This window comes from Oncorhynchus tshawytscha, linkage group LG12, assembly GCF_018296145.1.
Source record: "Oncorhynchus tshawytscha isolate Ot180627B linkage group LG12, Otsh_v2.0, whole genome shotgun sequence".
Lineage (NCBI taxonomy): Eukaryota > Metazoa > Chordata > Actinopteri > Salmoniformes > Salmonidae > Oncorhynchus > Oncorhynchus tshawytscha.
This window is the reverse complement of record NC_056440.1, coordinates 64,141,400-64,166,677: the sequence shown is the minus strand read 5'-3', so window position 1 is coordinate 64,166,677 and position 25,278 is coordinate 64,141,400. Positions and strand designations below refer to the sequence as shown.

General features: G+C 46.2%; 1 protein-coding gene across 7 annotated transcripts; it reads right to left on the bottom strand.

The window, feature by feature from the left end:
• Window positions 1-1,995: 1,995 nt before the first annotated feature.
• LOC112263655 (protein mono-ADP-ribosyltransferase PARP6) lies at window positions 1,996-22,832 on the bottom strand. 7 transcript variants are annotated; one of them, XR_006084722.1, is made up of 24 exons: window positions 22,553-22,828; window positions 20,976-21,113; window positions 20,472-20,549; window positions 19,785-19,879; window positions 19,532-19,592; window positions 19,328-19,418; window positions 19,137-19,203; window positions 17,660-17,809; window positions 16,761-16,911; window positions 13,761-13,892; window positions 10,590-10,685; window positions 10,319-10,411; window positions 10,088-10,213; window positions 9,844-9,909; window positions 9,598-9,665; window positions 8,965-9,013; window positions 8,736-8,848; window positions 7,393-7,465; window positions 5,748-5,817; window positions 4,544-4,638; window positions 4,393-4,456; window positions 4,189-4,273; window positions 2,868-4,075; window positions 1,996-2,521 (listed from the first exon to the last, which is right to left on the bottom strand). XR_006084722.1 is itself a non-coding variant. In XM_042330900.1 (24 exons), the coding sequence occupies exons 2-23, from the start codon at window positions 20,976-20,978 to the stop codon at window positions 3,973-3,975; spliced, it is 1,929 nt and encodes a 642-aa protein (XP_042186834.1). In that variant the 5' UTR covers window positions 20,979-21,113; window positions 22,553-22,828; the 3' UTR covers window positions 1,996-3,088; window positions 3,941-3,972. The 7 variants fall into 7 exon arrangements, 4 of the variants coding, with proteins under 4 accessions (XP_042186834.1, XP_042186836.1, XP_042186835.1 ...); XR_006084723.1 differs by having other exon boundaries at window positions 1,996-2,069; XM_042330900.1 differs by having other exon boundaries at window positions 1,996-3,088; window positions 3,941-4,075.
• Between the last annotated feature and the right edge of the window lie 2,446 nt (window positions 22,833-25,278).

Genomic DNA, 25,278 nt, shown 5'->3' with positions numbered 1-25,278 from the left:
TGTGCTCTTTCCCACCCCCTCACCCTTCTCTCTGGATCGATATGCACAGTGGTGCTGTTCACTCCCAGTTTGTGACATTTTAAAGCAACATGTCCCCTTCTCACCTCACACTCCCCCTCAGGGAATAGACAGGGGAAAAGTGCAACAGCCCAATCATTTAAATCCACACACACACACACACACACACACACACACACACACACACACACACACACACACACACACACACACACACACACACACACACACACACACACACACACACATCATATTACCAAGTAAAAGCCACCAATTCAATCTGAACATTGTTAAGGTTTCTAAGGGAACTGTACTGGTTGCTCCTTGTGTAATGCAGTGTCTTTGGGCTGGTCTTTGGGCTTGTGTGTGTGTGTGTGTGTGTGTGTGTGTGTGTGTGTGTGACTACACTGTACTCTGCAATCACACCTGCAACCCTGTACATGTAATTATTAACATGTAACTATTAACCAAATCTGCGTGTGTGTGTGTGTGAATGTCTGTCCATTGTCCCCCCTGCACCAGAGTGCAGGTAGCGTAGACATATAGAGTCTGACTGGGAGGAAACCCTTAGCGCCCTGTTAAACCGGCAACCTCCTCTGTCACTCCTGTCTGCCGCCACTGCAGACAGGGGGCTGGAGCTGCAAGCGAAGAACCCCCGAGCTCAATAAAAGTGTGGGTGATTAAACAACTCCCCTTAATTGCTCCTTTTGTGCGGGAATCAAACGGTCACACTGATTACACAGGTATGGGAGGGGCAGAGAGCTGACCGTGCCGACGACGCCGACGAGAGGGCCAGAGACCTCTGCTAACCCTCTGCCTGCCCTCACGTCTCACATCACCACCTTTTTATCCCACTAAACTAAACAACCAGCGTCTGTGTGATCTGATGTGTGTGTGTGTGTGTGTGTGTGTGTGTGTGTGTGTGTGTGTGTGTGTGTGTGTGTGTGTGTGCATGTGTGAGTATGTGTCTCTGGCAGGTAGGGAGAGCGAGGTAGAGAGAGAGGAAGAGAGAGGGTTCTGAGGTGAGCGACACCAGAGCTCCCCACAGTGGACGGTTGTTGTATTGCAGCAGGCCAGCACAGTCCACACTCTGGGCTCTGAGCTAACAGCCAACTGGCCGTACTGCTGAGGGGACGAGCCAAACCCAGGGCATGTGTCCAACGTGACGCAGCATGTGTAAGATCACAGCAGCATGGGAACCATACACATCATCTGCCAGTCACAGAAATGAAGACATTTCACTCAAACACAAGGCCCCGAACACAGCGCCTATCAAATGGGTCAATATGAAAGGGAGGGGCTCAATTACTGTGCCCGCAAATACACACATTAAGTGCCTTTCAAGGGTCTGTAAGTACTTCACTGTAGTACTTCAAATGCTCTCTCTCTCTCCACATTCACCACTTGTGAGACGCAGTAGCCATTTTGGTGCCAAAAACCCCATCATTTTAGAGTTTTGCAGTGGAGTGGCAGCGCTGGGCTCAGTCAGTTTCTACGGTCAGATTTAGAGAGTCAGAGTGGGAATTTGGCTGGAGAACAGGTCTTAACAACCCCTCTCTATGAGGGAAAAGTGCTCCCTGCTGACATCATATGAGCACCTACCTACCAACACCAAGCACAACAAACAGGTCTCCTGTTAATGCATTCGCCTGACCAAATCCCACAATTATTGGCATCACCACGATGCACCTGAACACCGGAGTGGCTTTAGCCTATAAATGTAATTTTTCATTGATGAAGTTAGATGTTTAATAAAACTGCCATTGATCCTCACAGTCGTAAGACACACTGCTTCAACAGTTGGAATGGTGGACAGTAATCACGTCTGGGTAGTCACACGGAGCGAGGACGCCCCCTGCAGGCTACGAGACACCAGTGCATATTTTCATGTAACGTCGTGCGGTAACAACACCCTTTCCGCTCCACAACACAAGCAACGACTCTCTAAACATTACGGAAAAGAAAAGGAGGCAATTATTAAAATTGTGCAAAATCTTTATTCATTCCTTTCATCATATCTTTCCATCGTCGTCACCATCATGAACACACCACTGACAGAGAGGGACAAGAACAGATAGGGATCTGAATACAGTCACTCTTAATGGGGGGACAATAGGTATCAGCTGTCAACAGGCCCTACACACCGCAGCCAGAAGGAGCACTAGATACTGAAGGCTGGGTAAGGTGTTTCCCCCAGTCTTTTCATCTCGACAAACAATACTTGACTTGTGCAGATAGAGCCATTTCTCTCCCAACAGTACATTTCTCCTTCTCTGGTCCATATTTATGTTTACAATACACTCTTGTTGTTGTTGTTCAACACCAACGACGCTCTGCATTTGTCCCCAGCACCTATTGCCAAGTCATGTTCAGTATGCATGTCCTAGTGAAGACATTTCAACATAAGGGACATTTAGTAGTTTAGTTTACTTTTAATCCAAATATAAATCTTTCTGTGGTTCCCTATCTTTCTACACACTAGACAGGTAGACCTTGAGACAGTCTGAGAGAGAGAGAGAGAGAGAGAGAGAGAGAGAGAGAGAGAGAGAGAGAGAGAGAGAGAGAGAGAGAAAAAGAACATACATTTTATCTGGGCTAGGCAAATGTTGAATAAGTGCAATGTCCAGTATAATGTACGATTGTACAGAAATTACGAATAACCCACACATACATACAGCTAATTGATAAACAGGGTAAATTATACACAGGGTTGCCGTTCCCCAAGGTAAACCGTAAATATGTAAGTAAAGCACAACAACATCCTGTTGGTAGAGCCATAGCCAAATAATAACTCCATGTATTATATCTCTGAGTAGGGAGGGATAGTGTGCTGTAGGGCATGGACTCACCTGGGGTCACAGCCCTAGTCACTCAGAGTGGGATGGACTGTACTTTATGGATCAAGTCACAAAGATAAGTCTATGGCCATGGCAGAACAGCTCCTCTTGTCAGTGTGATTTTTCGAAGAAGAGTGTTGCTATGGGTTTTGCATCATGCTCTCTCAGATTCAGCAGTCTAGGGGGCACCAGTATTCTCTGTGTCATCATTTTGACTCTCCGGTCTAATTTCCCTAAATGAAACGTCAGGAGAAGACAAGAAAAGGCTTTAGTCGACAGATGGAGCAGGCTGTGGCTGTGTCTGTCTGTGACTAGTCTCTCCTGACAGACTGGTAACAATATTAGCCCGTGATGGATTCTCCTGTGCAACATACGATCGTGTTACTCAACCAGAGGGCTTCAGGTCCCTCTCTCTGTGCTATCTGAAGACAAAGTGACCCACAACACTGCTTTGACCCGGGAGATAATTGCATCTTGGCCCGTTAATTTATGTCATTAGTCAAAGAATAGGAAATAAACGGATCACTGAGATAATGCCTACAACAAACACAATAAAATAACAAACTTCTACATGCATGTAGACCCACCATTCAACACCCACAGGGGGGTGTAATAAACTAAACATGACTCGCTGTTCTTCTTCTAGATATCCACAATGAGAACTGATGAATATAGATACATAGTCCAAAGGATTCTCACATTTGCAGCTGATAAAAGAGAGTGGATGAGACTTGACAGTGGCTCAGGAGGAAATGAGATACCAGGGGGCTGAAAGGGAAGTGAGTGTGTTCGTGCGCTTCAGCTCAGAGTGCGGGTGTGTGTGTGTGTGTGTGTGTGGCAAACCAGTCCAGCTAAGGTTTCCTTCATTCATCCCTGTGTTCTCCAGCACTATCTAGCCCACGGGTGTGGCTCACTGGAGCACAAAGGAGGAACTGCTACACAGTGAGAACAGAAAGCAGTGGAATATAAAGTGAGGAAAGGGAACGAGACTGTAGATATGAGGCGTAAAGATCATCAACCTCCCTCATCTGGTCTGAGTTTGTGTCTCCCAAATGTCTGTCTGTATTCATATCTTCAGTACAGACCTGTTCCTCCAAGGGCCCCCGGGGAGCCTCCATTAGCTGGAGTAGATCTGAGTGCCGATCACACGCATGATCTCCTTCTGCACCTTGGGCTCCTGGGTGTTGATGTTGGCATCTCCCACCTGGCCGTCCTCGTACCTGCAACACAGAGGTGACTGTTCACATCGGATGAAGCGATGCATCTGTTAGCTGCCTGTCTTGCTGTGCGTCACGTAGATTTCTAGGGGAACGATAAGAGTCGTGTTACTCACACGAAGAAGAAGCGCGTGCAGACGTGGTCGGACACAGGACACACCCAGATGTTGCCGTGCTTCTGCAGGTCCTTGGACGTGATCACTGAGACAGGCAGACAGCGAGACATGGAAGGGGTTAACAAAACACACCACAACACGACCAAGAACAATGGCTCAAATTGACCACGCTCGTCTATACATTTCATGTGGTACAGTATTTACCTTCACAAAGGGCAATGCAGTTTAGATTCCGGCTCTGGAGAAACCTTGACTGGATAGGACGGCTCTGTGGAGGCAGTCAACACAGAGCATGATGTCATGCTCGGACACGTATCAACAGGGCAAATGGTTGTAAGTCCTACGTGTCTCTCACCATCAGACACTGCACCTGTGGAACGGTATTCATTCGGTTGTAACGCTGCACCAGCTCATCTTTGGTGGGCATGCGGTGCTGTCCTTTACCCATCCCTGAACACACACACACGGATGGGAACAAACGCAAAGCTGGTCAGAGCTGTACAGGATGCTGAGAACATGTCAACAGCTGAACATATGTTGAGTTCTGTTGATGGAACAACAGGTGAGGATGGCATAGGGTCAGGGTATTGCTCAACCTTACTTAAAGATGGCTGCTTGCTTACCCAGTTAGACCTAGACACACATGCACACAAAACTAGATGATATCAGATGACTACATGATCACAGCACGGTGTGATATGCAATGCACAGAGCCAGACACATACAGACCAAACCAGCAGCCCCACAGTGGACACACAGGACATGTAGTGCAGGGACAGCACAGGTAGGTGAACCCAACCCAAAGATGAAGATGGACTGTACCAGAGACAAGTCAACTAAACAAGCAGAGCAAACACAACCAACAGTTTGAAGGACGAGGGGTGAGAGAGAAAGACAGACAGACAGACAGACAGACAGACAGACAGACAGACAGACAGACAGACAGACAGACAGACAGACAGAAAGACAGACAGAGAGAAAGACAGACAGACAGAGAGAAAGACAGAGAGAAAGACAGACAGAAAGACAGACAGACAGAAAGACAGACAGAAAGACAGACAGACAGAGACAAAGACAGAGAGAAAGAAAGACAGACAGACAGAGAGAAAGACAGTGAGAAAGACAGAGAGAAAGACAGAGAGAAAGACAGACAGAGAGAAAGACAGACAGAGAGAAAGACAGACAGAGAGAAAGACAGAGAGAAAGACAGACAGAGAGAAAGACAGAGAGAAAGACAGACAGACAGAAAGACAGACAGTGATAGAAATAGACAGACAGAGATAGAGTGATAGAAATATAGAGACAGACAGAAAGAGAGAGACAAAGACAGAGACAGAGAGAGACAAAGAGACAGAGAGAGAGAGAGACAGAGAGACAGAGAGACAGAAAGACAGACAGAGAGAGAGACAGAGAGAGAGAAAGAGACAGAAAGACAGACAGACAGAAAGACAGACAGAGAGAAAAGACAGACAGAAAGACAGACAGACAGAAAGACAGACAGAAAGACAGACAGACAGAGACAGAGAGAGAGAGAGAGAGAGCAGGCCTTGGCTTCCTACCTGAGTATCCAAAGGAAATGCTGGAGATGGGGCTGAGATAGATACCCTTTCCATAGGCTGCACCATGCAGCTTGCGTTGAAAAGAGCAAGGGGAAGAATCACTCAGAGCCCACCAGCACCATACACACACACTCAAAGACACACTGCCAGAGACACACACACACTCAGAGACACACACGCTCACACACACACACACACACACACACACACACACACACACACACACACACACACACACACACACACACACACACACACACACACACACACACACACACACACACACACACACACACTGCCAGAGGAACATACACTCAGAGACACATACGCTCATACACACACACACAAGAGAGACACCACCAGGTGAAGTGCAATAGAAAAAGACACCTGCCTAAAGTGCAATACATTGACTATTGTTGGACCCCATAGTCTCCTGTTCCACTACCCACTGAGACCTCATAAGATGTTGAGGTGAGTTAACAAATGTCCATGTTGAAGTCTTGTGTTGAACATTCATGTAAATCATCCATAAGGACATGGCGCTGCATCAGAACGCACGGCGACAGAACAAGGTGAGGATGAGGAGGAAGAGGATGAAGAAGACGGGGAATGTTTGATGGACATCCATGGCAGAGCAGAGGGGGTTTCAACTCCAGTGGAGAGGTGACACCCACAGAAATACTTTGTGAGAGTGGAGGGTGAACTGGATGGAGAAAGAAGAATCCCTTCTGAGTTTGGAAAACAGAACGAGGGCTAGGAGACAGAGACACAATGAGATTTGCTGTGCAAGCTGAAGGAGTGAGAGAATGAACAAACAAACGCTCAGGGTGAGGAGGAGGGAGAGGGAGCGCGAGGGATGCAGAACAAGGGGATGAAAGACGAGTCTTCAAAGATCTAACAACTAAGGTTCTAATACTGTAATATACTCATAATAAACCACTCACTGACAACAAACACCCTGCTGACTTCTCCCATGCATAAGGCATAATATAATAACAGGAAGGAGCGAGATGCCGTGTTTCAAAGGTGCATACATTATGAACCTTAAGACATAAAAATAGATTGTCATGCATGTGGTTTAATGTCTTGTACAGGGTCTTGAACTACCAGGAGGTTCAGCCATATACCTTACATATGAAACATCATTAGGATCAGCATAGAGGTAAATAAGAGAGACAGTATAGGTGATGACCGTTACTAACCTTCCTTGGATCCCTCACCCACTCACCTACTCACCCATTCTGTGGATCCTCATAGCGAAACAGACATGGGGCGGGGCAGCAGTCGCAACCTCTGACCTAGTCTACTCAGTGCTCTTAGTCGTCTACCCAGGCAGCCACGCCTCCAGCCAGGCCGACTGGTAACCCCCAGCCCCCCAGCAGACAACACAGCCCCTCCGCCTCTCTATCAGGACAGGAAGAGGCGTGGCGTCCACTGCTGTCAGAGCAGGAAACAGGAAGTGCTCGACATATGCCAGGGGAAAATTACCGGTGGGCCTGGCAATACAATGAGAGAGAAACCTGGCATCCGTTACTGTCAAAATGGATCAGCTGGACAGCCAACCTGCACTGTGTGTGAGGAGGACAGACAGGCGCTGTCCAAGGGAGGATGCGTCTTAGTTCAGCCAACTGCTGGATCTACATACCTGCAGTTTGGTATAAGAGGCATTGACTAGTCCATTTCTCAGAACGGAGTGCCAGTTCTCTATATGGGAACCACTAGAGCAGGTGCAGGGAGAGAGAGAGATAGGGAGAGCTGTGAATACTGAACACTTCTTCCTCAAACAGGGCCAGTGCTTTCTAAAGGCTCCAACAATGCTGTGCAGAGATCGTTCAAAATGGAATTATTGCCACGTTTGCATGCCCACCATTTATGGACAGATTGTTATACTGTACCTCGAGTAAAGCATTCATGCCCGTGAGATATCTACATCGTATTGGCCATGCAATAAGTCTGTTTCCACTGTGTTTTTGGCTGATTGTATGGGATAGTAATTCTATTTTCTCACATTTTCTAAACTTGCCGTGTTTGTTTGCTAAAAACAGCAGGATGGCCGAGGACCTACAGCACAAAAACAGCTCAGAAATCTCCTGATATTACATCACCCCTCCTTCTCTTTTCAACAGCAGGATGTTACGTGAATAGAAGTCTCAGTGGGAATACATCAAACTGTACCGTCTCTCATCTCTTATTGTCCTCAAATAAACCCCAGGGGTGAAACAGGGTAGCCATGCTGTTATTCTTAACAGAGACAAAGTTCAAGAGGAGTGGTCGTTGAATTGAATTCAGCTAGCTCCCTGAGGGACTGAGACAGTTCTGATTGCTTTGAGATGGTCCCATGCATGCTTCTGCTTCGTGCCTTTCGGCATTGGCTGTCTGACTCTGTCTGTTGCTCACACTGATGTCTCTACATCAGGGACCCAGTACTGCTGGGAAAACAGGGCGTGGTGTCTGCTCACTGTGCCGTCAGCTGGTGGATGCTGTAACTACCAGCTATGTGGGACTATATTATGTGTTGTCTCTGTCTATAAGACCGGGCGGCAGGTAGCCTAGAAGTTAGAGAGGCGACCCAGCAACCGGAGGGTTACCAGTTTGAATCCTGGGTCTGACGGGAAAATGAAAATCGGTGTGGAAGTGAGCTGGCAACCGGAGGATGCGGGTATCTAATCCTAAATGCGTTGCCTGCCATTGTACCCTTGAGCAAGGCACTTAACCACCCACAACAACTGCTCCACGGGCACCCAGTGTGGCAACCCCCTGCTCCAACCTCTCCAACCTGTATGTTTGAGTGTCTTTGGGAGGGGATGGGATACATTTCGGTTGTACTTTGTGTACAATTTACAAATAAAGTTATCTCAAACTTAATAAAACATAGTACCTATTCTGTATGTGGGAGTCTATGGTTAAGGGGAGGTTGGTGCTGCCATATACTGTATATGGGACCACTACAGGGGAGTGGCACCCTTAGGGGAGAGAGAGGGGACTCACTGGAAGGCAAAGGTGCTGCCGTAGAGCTTCTTGGCCGTGCGAAAGCGTGCCTCCTTGGCAGGCGGGCTGCTGAGTAATAGGAACTGGTGGGATGTGTGCATGAACTTCAGTTGCTATAGGAGAGAGAGAGACGGAGGGAAGGAGAGAGAGAATAGAGAATCATGTAGTGGAGAACACACGGCAACAGTTACGAGGAAGAGCAGACACCAGAGATCTGTGATATTCATACCCTGCTCAGAGGCAGCTTGACGATATGGGATCGGTTACTGGATATGATCCTAGAGAGGGAGAGAGGGAGAGAGAGAGAGGGAGGAGAGAGAGGGAGAGGGAGAGAGGGAGAGAGAGAGAGGGAGGAGAGAGAGGGAGAGAGAGAGGGAGGAGAGAGAGGGAGAGAGAGAGAGGGAGGAGAGAGAGAGGGAGAGAGAGAGAGGGAGGAGAGAGAGGGAGAGAGAGAGAGGGAGTAGAGAGAGAGGGAGAGAGGGAGAGAGAGAGAGAGGGGAGAGGGAGAGAGAGAGAGAGGGAGGAGAGAGAGAGAGAGAGAGGGAGGAGAGAGAGGGAGAGGGAGAGAGGGAGAGAGAGAGGGGGGAGAGAGAGAGAGGGAGGAGAGAGAAGGGAGAGGGAGAGAGGGAGAGAGAGAGAGAGGGAGGAGAGAGGATGGAACAGGGAGAGAGGGAGAGAGAGAGGGAGAGAGAGAGAGGGAGGGGAGAGAGAGGGAGAGGGAGAGAGGGAGAGAGAGAGAGGGAGGAGAGAGGGAGGAGAGAGGATGGGATAGGGCGGGGAGAAGAAAACAGGTTAGTGAAAGTGGCAGAACAAGGTTGGAGGTTTAGATTGCAGGAGGTGTAAGCAGAGACCTTCTACCTACCACTGCAGTAGAGGGTGAGCCAGGGGGTCCAGTTTGTCCATCTGTTTCTTAATCTCCAGATATGAGCCCTGGAAAAGACAGCTTTCATTATTTCACACCCCACTATCCTTTCGTCACTAGGCTACCAAATCTAAATATGACAAGGAGACGATTCAATGCAACAACACATATATAGTCTCTTTTTTACAGCCCAATTCCAGCACAGGACTGCCCTTCCTTCATCCCAGCCTCCCCCAGCCTCAGTACCTGGGTCATCTCGCGGATGGACATGACACTGTCCAGTGCTTTTTGCAATCTCTCATAGTTCTTCTTCTGTGACCAGGGAGCAAGATGGAGCCACAGAGACAGGCGTCAGAAGGACAGGGAGAGAGAAAAACATTGGATTAATACCCACAACCCATTCAATGAGCCCAAAGTAATGTTCTAGAATGTTATCACATATACCAGACAACATGTATCGTGGTGTGTAACCATAGCAACAGTGGGTAACCTTTGGGTTGAAGGCCAGAGTCTTGGGGTCGTTGGGGTCGACCACAGACGGGTAGGGTTCAAAGATGATGCTTTTACGAGGAGACTCCAGAGCAGCCCGACACATAGCCACCAGCAGATCCACCACCTAGGGATCAACATGAAAGCCCATCAGTTATCACCACATAGACAAGGACAGACAGACCAGACAGGGGGATAGAGAAAGTGTGTGTGTTGTTAGTCAGGCAGTCACCTCTGCTCCAGTGGCCACCTCCTCTGCTGCTCCTGACATCACACCCAGAGTGTAGAAGGAGAACACACACAGCTCTCTAGTGCACACAGCTGGCTGCGCACCCACACCCACACACCCCCACACACACACACACACACAGGGCAAGTGGCACACACACGCACATGAACAAACATCAATCTGAGTGAAACAGAGAAACTTGCTCATAGCTGAATTGAAACGTTTACATTTTAACGTTCACTTCACACTGTATGTCTTTTTTAATGTGGTCTACCTTCAACATGGATCCGTTCTGAAAGACGTGCTGCTCGTCACAGACCACACAGTACTCATTGAGAGTGGGGATCCTCTGCTCCGAGTATTTCATTATCTGTCAGGAGACAAAACATGGTTTTCCTGCCAATCACTCCCTCCTCTCCTCCAGCACCATATATCACTATCCTATGATAGATTTTAACAAGGCTAATCTGAAAACAAGACTCCCTAAATTTTATCAGCATATTGATTGCGCAACCAGGGGTGGAAAGACCCTGGATCATTGTTACTCTAACTTCTGCGACGCATATAAGGCCCTGCCCCGCCCCCTTTCGGAAAAGCTGACCACGACTCCATTTTGTTGATCCCTGCCTACAGACAGAAACTAAAACAAGAAGCTCCCACGCTGAGGTCTGTCCAACGCTGGTCCGACCAAGCTGACTCCACACTCCAAGACTGCTTCCATCACGTGGACTGGGAGATGTTTCGTATTGCGTCAGACAACAACATTGACGAATACGCTGATACGGTGTGCGAGTTCATTAGAACGTGCGTTGAAGATGTCGTTCCCATAGCAACGATTAAAACATTCCCTAACCAGAAACCGTGGATTGATGGCAGCATTCGTGTGAAACTGAAGGCACGAACCACTGCTTTTAATCAGGGCAAGGTGTCTGGTAACATGACTGAATACAAACAATGCAGCTATTCCCTCCGCAAGGCTATCAAACAAGCTAAGCGCCAGTACAGAGACAAAGTAGAATCTCAATTCAACGGCTCAGACACAAGAGGTATGTGGCAGGGTCTACAGTCAATCACGGACTACAGGAAGAAACCCAGCCCAGTCACGGACCAGGATGTCTTGCTCCCAGGCAGACTAAATAACTTTTTGCCCGCTTTGAGGACAATACAGTGCCACTGACACGGCCTGCAACGGAATCATGCGGTCTCTCCTTCACTGCAGCCGAAGTGAGTAAGACATTTAAACGTGTTAACCCTCGCAAGGCTGCAGGCCCAGACGGCATCCCCAGCCGCGCCCTCAGAGCATGCGCAGACCAGCTGGCCGGTGTGTTTACGGACATATTCAACCAATCCCTATACCAGTCTGCTGTTCCCACATGCTTCAAGAGGGCCACCATTGTTCCTGTTCCCAAGAAAGCTAAGGTAACTGAGCTAAACGACTACCGCCCGTAGCACTCACATCCGTCATCATGAAGTGCTTTGAGAGACTAGTCAAGGACCATATCACCTCCACCCTACCTGACACCCTTGACCCACTCCAATTTGCTTACCGCCCAAATAGGTCCACAGACGATGCAATCTCAACCACACTGCACACTGCCCTAACCCATCTGGACAAGAGGAATACCTATGTGAGAATGCTGTTCATCGACTACAGCTCGGCATTCAACACCATAGTACCCTCCAAGCTCGTCATCAAGCTCGAGACCCTGGGTCTCGACCCCGCCCTGTGCAACTGGGTACTGGACTTCCTGACGGGCCGCCCCCAGGTGGTGAGGGTAGGCAACAACATCTCCTCCCCGCTGATCCTCAACACTGGGGCCCCACAAGGGTGCGTTCTGAGCCCCCTCCTGTACTCCCTGTTCACCCACGACTGCGTGGCCATGCACGCCTCCAACTCAATCATCAAGTTTGCGGACGACACAACAGTGGTAGGCTTGATTACCAACAACGACGAGACGGCCTACAGGGAGGAGGTGAGGGCCCTCGGAGTGTGGTGTCTGGAAAATAACCTCACACTCAACGTCAACAAAACTAAGGAGATGATTGTGGACTTCAGGAAACAGCAGAGGGAACACCCCCATCCACATCGATGGAACAGTAGTGGAGAGGGTAGCAAGTTTTAAGTTCCTCGGCATACACATCACAGACAAACTGAATTGGTCCACTCACACAGACAGCATCGTGAGGAAGGCGCAGCAGCGCCTCTTCAACCTCAGGAGGCTGAAGAAATTCGGCTTGTCACCAAAAGCACTCACAAACTTCTACAGATGCACAATCGAGAGCATCCTGGCGGGCTGTATCACCGCCTGGTATGGCAACTGCACCGCCCTCAACCGTAAGGCTCTCCAGAGGGTAGTGAGGTCTGCACAACGCATCACCGGGGGCAAACTACCTGCCCTCCAGGACACCTACACCACCCAATGCTACAGGAAGGCCATAAAGATCATCAAGGACATCAACCACCCGAGCCACTGCCTGTTCACCCCGCTGCCATCCAGAAGGCGAGGTCAGTACAGGTGCATCAAAGCTGGGACCGAGAGACTGAAAAACAGCTTCTATCTCAAGGCCATCAGACTGTTAAACAGCCACCACTAACATTGAGTGGCTACTGCCAACACACTGTCAATGACACTGACTCTACTCCAGCCACTTTAATCATGGGAATTGATGGGAAATGATGTAAATATATCACTAGCCACTTTAAACAATGCTACCTTATATAATGTTACTTACCCTACATTGTTCATCTCATATGCATACGTTGATACTGTACTCTATATCATCGACTGCATCCTTATGTAATACATGTATCACTAGCCACTTTAACTATGCCACTTGGTTTACATACTTATCTCATATGTATATACTGTACTCGATATCATCTACTGTATCTTGCCTATGCTGCTCTGTACCATCACTCATTCATATATCCTTATGTACATATTCTTTATCCCCTTACACTGTGTATAAGACAGTAGTTTTTTTGGAATTGTTAGTTAGATTACTTGCTCGTTATTACTGCATTGTCGGAACTAGAAGCACAAGCATTTCGCTACACTCGCATTAACATCTGCTAACCATGTGTATGTGACAAATAAAATTTGATTTGATTGATTTGATTTGATTTTTATGATGACATCATCAGCTGAGTTGGCCTCTTATCAACGCTTTAGTCTGTCACTTTACCCAGGGTTGAAACAAACACATCATACACGGGCACATTAAATATAAAGATAAAACACTTCCTCATTTCAACTTTCATGAATCAAACAAACAGAGGTGGAGACCTTCTTTAAGCACACACTATGTCCTCTAACTCCTGTACGTGTGATTGACCCTTGATAGTCCTATCAGTGTTTGTGCTTTGGAGTTGTTTTGGAAGGACGTTCAGAGTGAACTAAAAGCCTGTTTAGGGCCCTAGCTTTGCCCTTGAGGTCTTATCTACCTGTACTAAGAAGCCATACTCCAAGGTAGGGATGTTCTTGCAGTGGCCACCCGCCTGGGATGAGAAAAACAATTCAATCAGCTGCCTCGTGGTAATCTGCGCTGGGGCCCTGGCCGCCGGGACAGCCACAGTCTGATGGGTACAGTGAAGACAAAGCATTATGGGACACGGCGCCAGCCGTGGTCAGGTATGGGTAGGGAGAGGCTCAGGAAGGAAGGTAGGTACAGTACTGTAGGTGTGTTGGTTGGGGGAGGGGAACATTCAAAGTTGTCAGGTAGTTCAAAGCGAGAAAACAATTAGATAGTGTGGATAATAGAATGGGGAACTAGTTGTTTGTTACGAGTAATGCTCTGAATTCATGCACTTTCTGATATGGATGATGAATTGTGTTTGACTGTTCTAGCTAGCTGTACGGTCACAGTGAATAGAATACCCATCAAAACACTCGTGCAATTTCATGAGGTGCAATAATTGGGCTTTGTGCAATACACTGCGTGCACAATTATTAGGCAAGTGAGTATTCTTATCTTATCATTATTTCTAAGCACATTTTCCAACTCCGAAACATATGAACTTGAATGCTTATTGGATGTAATCATTTTCAGGTGATATGTATCTGTGTAATGAGGGAGGGTGTGGTGAAAGTGAATAACACCTTATATTAAGGTGTGTATAATTATTAGGCAGCTTCATTGCCTCAGGTAAAATGGGCCAAAAAAGAGATGCAACTGAGACTGAAAAGTCGACATGGGGGGGTGTAAAGAACGCATGGAGAAGAAAAGGCACGAATGAACTGCAAAAGACCTGAGAAGAATTAAACGTCAAGCTACCAGGAACCCATGATCCTCCAGTGCCACCATATTCCAGAGCTGAGAAGAATTAAACGTCAAGCTACCAGGAACCCATTATCCTCCAGTGCCACCATATTCCAGAGCTGAGAAGAATTAAACGTCAAGCTACCAGGAACCCATTATCCTCCAGTGCCACCATATTCCAGAACTGGGAAGAATTAAACGTCAAGCTACCAGGAACCCATTATCCTCCAGTGCCACCATATTCCAGAACTGAGAAGAATTAAACGTCAAGCTACCAGGAACCCATTATCCTCCAGTGCCACCATATTCCAGAACTGAGAAGAATTAAACATCAAGCTACCAGGAACCCATTATCCTCCAGTGCCACCATATTCCAGAGCTGAGAAGAATTAAACGTCAAGCTACCAGGAACCCATGATCCTCCAGTGCCACCATATTCCAGAACTGAGAAGAATTAAACGTCAAGCTACCAGGAACCCATTATCCTCCAGTGCCACCATATTCCAGAGCTGAGAACAATTAAACGTCAAGCTACGAGGAACCCATTATCCTCCAGTGCCACCATATTCCAGAGCTGAGAACAATTAAACGTCAAGCTACCAGGAACCCATTATCCTCCAGTGCCACCATATTCCAGAGCTGAGAAGAATTAAACGTCAAGCTACCAGGAACCCATTATCCTCCAGTGCCACCATATTCCAGAGCTGAGAAGAATTAAACGTCAAGCTACCAGGAACCCATTATCCTCCAGTGCCACCATATTCCAGAGCTGAGAAGAATTAAACGTCAAGATACCCGGAACCCATTATCCTTCAGTGCCACCATATTTCAGAGCTGCTACCTACCTGGAGTACAAGGTGTCAAGTGCTCAGAGACATGGCCAAGGTCAAGAAGGCTGAAACACGACCACCACTGAATAAGATTCACAAGTTGAAGCCTCAAGATTGGGCAAAGAAACACCTGAAGACAGATTTTCTCGGGTTTTATGGACAGATGAAATGAGAGTGACTCTTCATGGACCAGATGGATGGGCCCGTGGCTGGATCAGTAATGGACACAGGCCACCACTTTGAGTCAGGCGCCAGCAAGGTGGAGGAGGTGTACTGGTATGGGCTGCTATCATTTAGGATGAGGTAGTTGGACCTTTTTGGGTTGAAGATGGACTGAAACTCAACTCCTAAACATACTGCCAGTTTCTAGAACATTCTTTCTTCAAGCAGTGGTACAGGAAGAAGTCCTCAGTATTCAGGAAGGCCATGACCTTTATGCAGGACAATTATCCATCATATGCATCCAAGTACTCCACTGCTTGGCTAGCCAGCAAGGGCCTCATAGATGCCCGAATAATGATCTGGTCCCCTTCCTCACCTGACTTAAATCCTATTGAGAACTTCTCAAACTTGAGATTTACAGTGAGGGAAGACAATACACCTCTTTGAACAGAATTTGGGAGATCAAGAATCTGACAGACTCCATGGATGGAACGGTGGCTATATTGGTCACTGAATATTTTTGAAAGGCCCAAAATGTTATTTAATTGCCATTTTCTGTTACTTATTTGTTATACTTAATCTAAAAATTGAGAATAAACAAGTGAATTGGGAGAAATTATTTTTGTATATTAGTTGCCTAATGATTGTGCACACATATATTTCCCTGAGAAAGACAAAACTCACTTTTCCTTTGTTAAACGTTCAGGTTGGAGATTCAATAACATTTTGGATTGACTGAGAGCATTCTGTCTGTTCAACAATAACCTGAGGAATACAATTTGCCTAATAATTGTGCACGCAGTGTGATTTGTGTTTTACAACTCAGGTCCAACAACAATATGTGGAATGACTTTTACGTGTATTGTCTTGACCCCTGTTTTGAACCGTGTCTGTATGTCCTGACTGCTGTTTTGAACATGTCTGACGCATGTATGTTGTCCTTTTGTATACAATGTTTCCATGTTTATATATGTTCACCTTCCCGGGGACTGCAGATGTAACTTAGCTGTTAGCTAAATCTGGTACAACGCATCACTTCTCACTTCTCAGATGTATGTTATTGTTGTCTAAATCAACGTAATAAATCAAAAATAAATAAATATTGTGTTGTCTGTGCTGATGTGTATAGGGGTAAGAGGGCCAGTCAGGAGAGGGGTGTGTGATGGTGGTGGTGAGGGAAGGTGACCTCCGACCTGGCTGTTGGGGGGGTAGCTGAACAGCTCCCCCTTGGGGTTCTTCATGGTGCAGGAGATGGAGCGATTCATGAGCCGGGTCACCCTCAGCTCTGGAACACTCAGCTTCCCCTTCAGAACCGTGTCCTGGATCAGAGGGAAGCTGGGGGACCTGGGAACACACAGACACACAACCCAGAGACCATTAATGGATAGACCTGGAAGTATACAGCACATAGACATACAGACAGTCATTCAGAGACCTATGGACGAAAATTATACAAACACGAAAGTTCAGAGCAACTAATTAGTGAGTATGTTTACATGCACACTAATAATTTGATATTAAGCTGATTATGACAAATACTAGTTTGGCACTAGTCATGTAACCACCTTACTCTGATTATCTTAATCTGCGTAAGGTCAAGCAAAGTAAAAGCATAACCCAGTTAAAACACCTCCATTTTCTAGCAATCTAGGACATGTAAACACCTTTATTGGAGTGCCTGTGTTGTATTTGATCTGCGCGTGAGCTCCCTCGAGTGAAGTGAGTTCGGGAAAATGTCCTTAAAATAGTTTACACACACAAACTTTATATGTCCAAACTCAAACAGGCTTCCCAAAAATAACATGGTCCCCCGTGATAAAACGTTAACTTTGATTGCCAATTTTCTACATTTTTCCATCAGGAAGCCTGTCCATGTATAGAGGATTGTAAGCGAAATTGTTCTTCTTGCAAACCGTGTAAACGTTTTAATCTAAACATTACATTAAATCAGAGTATTCACAAGAATTGTTTTATTGAATGGATGTAAACATACCCATTGACTACTGAGATGACAGTGATGATGAAATCTGACCAGGATAGTGAATGTGAAGCTATAATAGCATCCTACTAGAAGCGGTAATAGGAGCCATACTTGGGGATGGGAGAGAAGATGCTGAGTCCTGCGCGGAACTTCTTAATGGTTCCCCCGGCCTTGAACCAGCTGTGTCTCTTCTCCTGCTGGGCCTTCAGGAACTCATTACTGAGGTGCTTCCACTGCTGGGACGTGAACGTACTCAGGATCCTACAGGGCAGACAGCACAACCAGTCCCAATCACTGAATTCGGACGAAATTAGCAGATGTCATTGACTCTACTAGACATTTAGGTACATAATATACACTAAATGACCAAAGGTATGTGGACACCTACTCGTCGAACATCTCATTCCAAAATCATGGGCATTAATATGGAGTTGGTCACTCCCTTTCTGCTATAACAGCCTACAGTCTTGTTGGAACATTGCTGAGGGGACTTGCTTCCATTCAACCACATTGAGAATTAGTGAGATCGGGCACTGATATTGGGCAATAATGCCTGGCTCGCAATCGGTGCTCCAATTTATCCCAAAGGTATTCGGTGGGGTTGAGGTCAGTCTTCCACGCCGATCTAGACAAACCATTTCTGTATTGACCTCGCTTTGGGCACAGGGGCATTGCCATGCTGAAACAGGAAAGGGCCTTCCCCAAAGTGTTGCCACAAAACTGGAAGCACAGAATTGTGGATACTGTAGCGTGAAGATTTCCCTTCATTGGAACTAAGGGGCCTAACCCGAACCCTGAAAAACAGCCCCAGACCATTATTCCTCCTCCTTCAAACATTACATTTGGCCCTGTGCATTTGGGTAGGTAGGGCTCTCCTGGCATCCGCCAAGCACAGATTTGTTCGTCGGACTGCCAGATGGTGAAGTGTGATTCATCACTCCAGAGAACACGTTTCCACTGCTCCAGAGTCCAATGGTGGCGAGCTTTACACCACTCCAGTCGACAATTGTAATTGCGCATGGTGATCTTAGACTTGTTTGCGTCTGCTTGGCCATGGAAACCCATTTCATGAAACTCCTGACGAACAGTTCTTGTGCTGACATTGCTTCCAGAGGCATTTTGGAACTCAAATACTGAGTGTTGCAAATGAGGACAGACAATTTTTACACGCTACACGCTTCAGCACTCGGCGGTTCCGTTCTGTGGTCCCATTCTGTGGCCTACCACTTTGCGGCTGAGCCACTGTTGCTCTTAGACATTTCCACTGCACAATAACAGCACTTACAGCTGACCAGGGCAGCTCTCTAGGGCAGACAATTGAATGTCACTGAGCACTTCAGTAAGGCCATTCTACTGCCAATGTTTGTCTATGGAGATTGCATGGCGGTGTGCTCGATTTTATACACCTGTCAGCAATGGGTGTGGCTGAAGGGGCGTCCACATACTTTTGCATAGATAGTAGAAGTTGTATAGGTGTCATTGAAAATGGTGGAAATCTTGTGAAATTAGCGTAGGACCCATGGATTGCCTCTCTGAACCAGAATGTGAGGAATCGTGCTGAGTGGCATGTGACTCGAATAGGACTCACTTCTTGAGCTGCAGGCCCAGGCTGAAGCCCTCTTTATTGGAGGGCTGGAACACCTCCACTGACGGTTCTGAGAATAGATGACTCATTATTATGCAACACATAGGAGTGAAGAACTCAGCTCTGATTACACAAACACAGGCAGGCATACGCATGCGCGCACACAAACACACGGCCACTGGGGCTCTGCTCACCCGGTCCATCTAGGTACTGCGAGAGAGAGAAGCGCAGTCTCAGAATGATGGGCTCTGTTCGGATGATCTTCCAGGCTGTTGCCACCTCCTCCTGGAACAAACACATACACAAACACACACACACACGTATGATATACACATACACTGTCTACTATGATGAATTGTAATACTGGAATGCCCATAGAAAAAAAAATGAAAACTCACATCCAAGAAACCGATGTTAATCTGAAGGTCAATGTCCACATCATCAATGGTTCCATACTCTCTGAAAGAAGAAGAATAGCAAACATACAGATTTAATAATCACATAAACTGATCAGCTTTTCCATGCTAAGAAACTTGACATCTCAGTGGGTCTGATGTTGTCTGGAGCAACGTATTTACTGATCATGATAATAACAGTCAGTGGTCTTGGTTTCCAGACTTGGCTGTGGCGACTGTGTGTGTACTGTAGTACCTGACAGAGACAGCACTGTCGGTATAGATGTCCTTCACTGCCTCGATGTCTGCATCCAGTTGGGGGTGTCGGTACAGGTCAGCAGCACAGCTCCCCTACAGGCCGGGAGGGGCAGAGGTCAGACCACTGAATTATCCATGGAGATGCTGCTGTAGCCTCCATTTACAGTAATATGAGCTAGCTCTGATACTCATGTATGAAATGACTGTAGTATTAGACAAGGTACAGGGCCAGTCTCCAGTTCTGCTGTCTCACAGGACTGTATCTGTGTGTCTCTCTATCTCTAGTCCGATCTTCTATCTGTCTCGTTATCACACACATATATCAGTGCCGACAAACAGGCTCTCAGCTCTTGGTCGATGGTCTGAATCCAATGGAGAATAGGCTTTTAAAACCGGACTGAATTTACAGTACTTTCAAACCGAGCCTTTAGAGATAACTTTTTGTAAAAAGCTGATTGAAAGATGAACATATTGTGTATGTCACATAGGATTTGATGTAATAAGATAACAGTTTCTGAGGACCACTACGGGGAGTTCTGAAGACTCCAAGTGATGATTCTGATTGTAATGGACCAAAGAGCCTAGCGGGCAAAACTGGTTGAAAAGATGTCATTATGACATTTTGTCCGGTTTGCCCTCTGGGAGGGATAGGAAGCCTGGGAGGATGTCATGACAGCCTGGGTACCTGGATCCCATAGAGGAACTGCTCCGACTCATTCTCCCCATCTGATTCCTCATCAGTCCAGGACTGGCCTTTGATGTCCTGCAGGCATACAGACAGATGTGAAACGCCATTCTAGGTATTATCGCTCCGTCTCCCATCCTTTCTCTCTCTCTGTCCATTTAGCTGCCAGTTCTTCAAAGACTTCAAAATAAAGCTTTTGATGTCACGTCAAAGGGATGGACGGAGATCCATTTGGATAAACAAAGTACAACTAGACATGAAATAAGCCACAGATATTCAATACATTATTTGCAAAACATGTACGACGATTCCCTATTGTGTTTTTGTTTGGCTTAGTAGCTATCGGCAGCAAGGCATCTCGCCTTATATGTCTATTAAATATCTACATACATCAGCCATTCCGACTGTATCTATTATGATAACTGCAGTCTGATGATAAACAGAGACTACAGTACTACGTCTATGATATTACCATTGGATATGGTGTTATAAGAGTTGTCTCACCATTGGGTCTGTTGTTCATAGGGGTTTCTCAGACTGGGTTAGGCTTCTCCCATCCATAACAGCTGAGCTCCATGTAGGTGGAGGGACTGAGGTTGAAGTCTGGCCTGGTCACTCGGACTTCCTCTCAAACTGTGGTACCTAACCATTTGGCATGAGAGACAGGAGGAACAAGAACAATAATCTTACAGTAATGTCTCTTATTTCAGCATTTTTTTTACGAAGCATCTACCTTTAATAAACACAGCTTACTAAACAGTGATGCAATGACGTTTTCCGCATTGCCACTTCCTAATGGTGGCCTCCTTTTCCCTTTTTCTTTCAATCATCTGCACTCCATCGTGCCATGTATCCTAGCAACAGCCACTTTTGCCGTCTGTCACCCTCCCATTACTCACAGTGAAGACGGAGAGTGTGTGGGAGAGAGAGGCTTTACGTGTTTGTGCTTTGTGCACAATTTTATGTTTAGGTCGTCTGAATATTCAACAGAATCTTCATCTAACCTTTTCAATCTGTGCGCAAAAGGTAAGGAAAGGGCCGTCCATTTGATGAAATCACTTCATTGTATTACCTGCACTCTCAAGTTTAGGAATCGTCTTTGTTAGGAACAATCATTGAAATTGTGCAAAAGATTTACCTGGCCGAATTAGGAGTTAAAGCCAGGGAGGGATATATTTCTCTCAGGGCATTTTTGACATTTTCTCAGCATCCTAAAATTGTGATATTTCAACAGAGCAATCATAATCAGTCATTAAGCTCTCAGACCTCACAATGTCCTCAGAGGATGAGATCACTGTGCTAGATAGACAAACTGAATCTATGATATATCCCTAACAGCTCCCAACAAAAACATAATCGCGTTCCAGATTATACCGTACTTCCCTCCACACATTTCAGCTGCCATATCTTTACATTCAGATGTAAACACATCAGACATTGTGTCCCCTAAGCTAAAGACAACATGCACTGAGGGCAATACCTCATGGTAATGGACTCCTGTCTACTGTACGATGCTCATAGTTGAATACAGGTTGTTGGCACAGAACCCGCTAATAAACTCACAACACATACACAGCCTGTGGCTGTTAGAGTCAACGACAAAATCCAACGATGCCTCCTCTACCAGATACGTATGAGTCAGTAAAAATGAAGAAACACTTTGTCTCTCTCTGTCTCTCTCCCTTCTTCTTCTGTGCTTACTCAGTTCAGCGACCTCATCTCTCCCCAAAACTGAGCCATTTTGTTTCACCAGAAACTGCCTCTAGTGAGACCACATTCCACTTCAACTATAGTGTATTTATCATGCGTCCTATTGCTATTAATGGTTTTCCATATATCCTGGATGTTCAGCAATCCTCTTTTGGAAAGCCCCCCAAACCCACTCGCCATTATCACCCCCCTCCTGTCCTCTCCCGCCTGCATTGCCATGTCCCGACCCCCTCACGCCTCTCTCTGTCATCTCACATACAGATAGAGATGCAAACTGACCCCCTCCCCTCATCCCCTCAATGAAAATTAAACACACGCAGAGGCTTGCAGCATTCCCCCTCCCCCACCTCTCCTCCGGCTGACACGCTTACCTATACAGGAGCTGGAGATGGAGGATGGAGATGGAGGATGCTGTCCTTGGTCCTGATCCTTTCCCTCTTAAAGGGAACACCTGCTTTTATATCCTTGCTATGTCCCCCCTGAATGAAAAATGAAAATAAAATGATTTAAAAAACAGCAGTGAGAATTGTAAATGCCAAAATGGCTGCCTCCCTCTCGCTCCCTGTCAGCATCAGCCTCTCTGCTTCCCGGTGGCTGCTCTATGTCTGTGTTTATCTATTGCAGATCTCGACTCATACTGCCGTCTTATTTTTTGCCTGACAACACTGAGGGGCCTGAGCATGCTCAGTTGGAGCTAGCAGCTGGTCATGTGACTTGCAGCTGACTGTGTTTCTGCTAAGGGGGAGAAGGGCGAGAGGAAAATGGAGGAACATGGCAGTCCTGTTAGTGCTGTGATGACTGTGTGTTTCTGAGTCTGTTTCTAAGTCTGTGCCTGTGTCTCTGCCAGAGCAATCACTTTTTGAGAAAGAAGTGCATGTCTATTGTCTGATACTATTTTAGGACCGTTCTGTCTGTTACGCTCACAAATCGCCTTTTCTAAAAGATGAAATTAAAAAAATATATAAAGTGAATCCTCAGGAACAAAACACATTCTAATTAACTCATGAAATGTAGAAGCAACGGAACAGTATTTAATGCATTGCAGTGTGTATAGCAATTATAGAGCTGCATATTGTTTAGGAAATCGTACAGTGGCTGAGTCAGCGTCTGAGCCAATGGCAATTAGCCTCTGTGCAACGGTCTTAATCAGTGTTTAGCCTGGTTAGCTCCCCGCATCGTGGTAAGTACTGACCAATATAATGGACAGATTAGGCTCTGGCTCTGCTGTGTGTCCACTCTTAGTAAGGAGTGCTGTCTCTTTGCTGATGTGTTATGGCAGGAATGCCAAAGTGCAGTGACCCTTGTTAAGATTTTCTGCCTGAAGAGAAATATAGGACATACAGTGCATTCGGAAAGTATTCAGGCCCCTTGACCTTTTCCACATTTTGTTACATTACAGCCTTATTCTAAAATGGATGAAACAAAAATAATCTCACTAATCTACACACAACACCCCATAATGACAAAGCAAAAACAGGTTTCAGAAATTTTTGCAAGTTTAAGTATTCAACATAAGTATTCAGACCCTTTAATTTTTTTTTCTTTCTCTCAACCTCTGACAGGTTGGATGGGGAGCGTTGCTGTACAGCTATTTTCAGGTCTCTCCAGAGATGTTAGATCGGGTTCAAGTCTGGGCTCTGGCTGGGCCACTATAGGACATTCAGAGACTTGTTCCGAAGCCACTCCTCCGTTGTCTTGGCTGTGTGCTTAGTGTTGTTGTCCTGTTGGAAGGTGAACCTTCGTCCCAGTCTGAGGTCCTGAGCGCTCTGGAGCAGGTTTTCATCAAGGATCTCTCTGTACTTTGCTCTGTTCATCTTTCCCTCGATCCTGACTAGTCTCCCAGTCTCTGCTGCTGAAAAACATCTCCACAGCATGATGTTGTCACCACCATGTTGCCAACACCATCCTCCAGACGTGATGCTTGGCATTCAGGTCAAAGAGTTCAATCTTGGTTTCCTCAGACCAGAGAATCTTGTTTCCCATGGTCTGAGATTCCTTTAGGTGCCTTTTGCCAAACTTGAAGTGGGCTGTCATGTGCCTTTTACTGAGGAGTCAGTGGCTTCCGTCTGGCCACCCTACCATAAAGGCCTGATTGGTGGAGTGCTGCAGAGATGGTTGTCCTTCTGGAAGGTTATCCCATCTCCACAGAGGAACTGGTGCTCTGTCAGAGTTTTTGGTCACCTCCCTGACCAAGGCCCTTCTCCTCCAATTTCTTCTCCAGTTTGGCCGGGAACCCAGCTCTAGGAAGAGTCTCGGTGGTTCCGAACTTCTTTCGTTTAAGAATGATTGAGGCCACTGTGTTCTCGGGGAACATCAATTCTGCAGACAATTTTGGGCACCAGATCTGTACCTCGACACAATCCTGTCTCGGCGCTCTATGGATAATTCCTTTGATCTCATGGCTTGGTTTTTGCTCTGACATCCACTGTCAACTGTGGGACCTTATATAGACGTGTGTGTCTTTCAAAATCATGTCCAATCAATTTAATTTTCCACAGGTGGACTCCAATCAAGTTGTAGAAACATCTCAAGGATGATCAATGGAAACAAGATGCACCGGAGCTCAATTTCAAGTATCATAGAAAAGAGTCTGAATACTTATGTAAATAAGGTATTGCTGTTTTTTATTTTTAACACATTTGCAAACATTTTTAATAACCTGTTTTATCTTTGTCATCATGGGATATTGTGTGTAGATTGATGAAGACATTTTTTATTTAATCCAAGGCAGTAACGCAACAAAATATGGAAAGAGGGAAAGGGTCTGAATACTTCACGAATGCACTGTACTTCAAGAGCCTATGGTGGGGGAGCATGCCATAATCATTTGATCTACTAAGTTCTACTGCACAGTGCATGACCATTTCAATAGAAATAATTAGACAGGACAAGTGTACATACCTTCTCAGAGGATGGCTCTAGCTCCATGCATACAGGGGAGACTTGCCATAGACATAGAATAGATAGTTCTGCAGTGAATACTGCTGTTCTAGGTCTTTAAAAAAATATAATCACTTCATTCAAAAATGATAAAAACTTGAAGATTTGACATTATATGTAAATAAACGATCATCATAGTCAGACAACATATATTTTC

Bases quoted from the DNA above. Each gene is read 5' to 3' on its own strand.
- LOC112263655 (XM_042330899.1), bottom strand. The intron at 7,466-8,735 runs GTGAGTCCCCTC...CACCTGCTCTAG, and splicing joins GGCAGCACCTTTGCCTTCCA to TGGTTCCCATATAGAGAACT. The intron at 4,639-5,747 runs GTAGGAAGCCAA...GTGTGTGTTCAG, and splicing joins CATTTCCTTTGGATACTCAG to GGATGGGTAAAGGACAGCAC.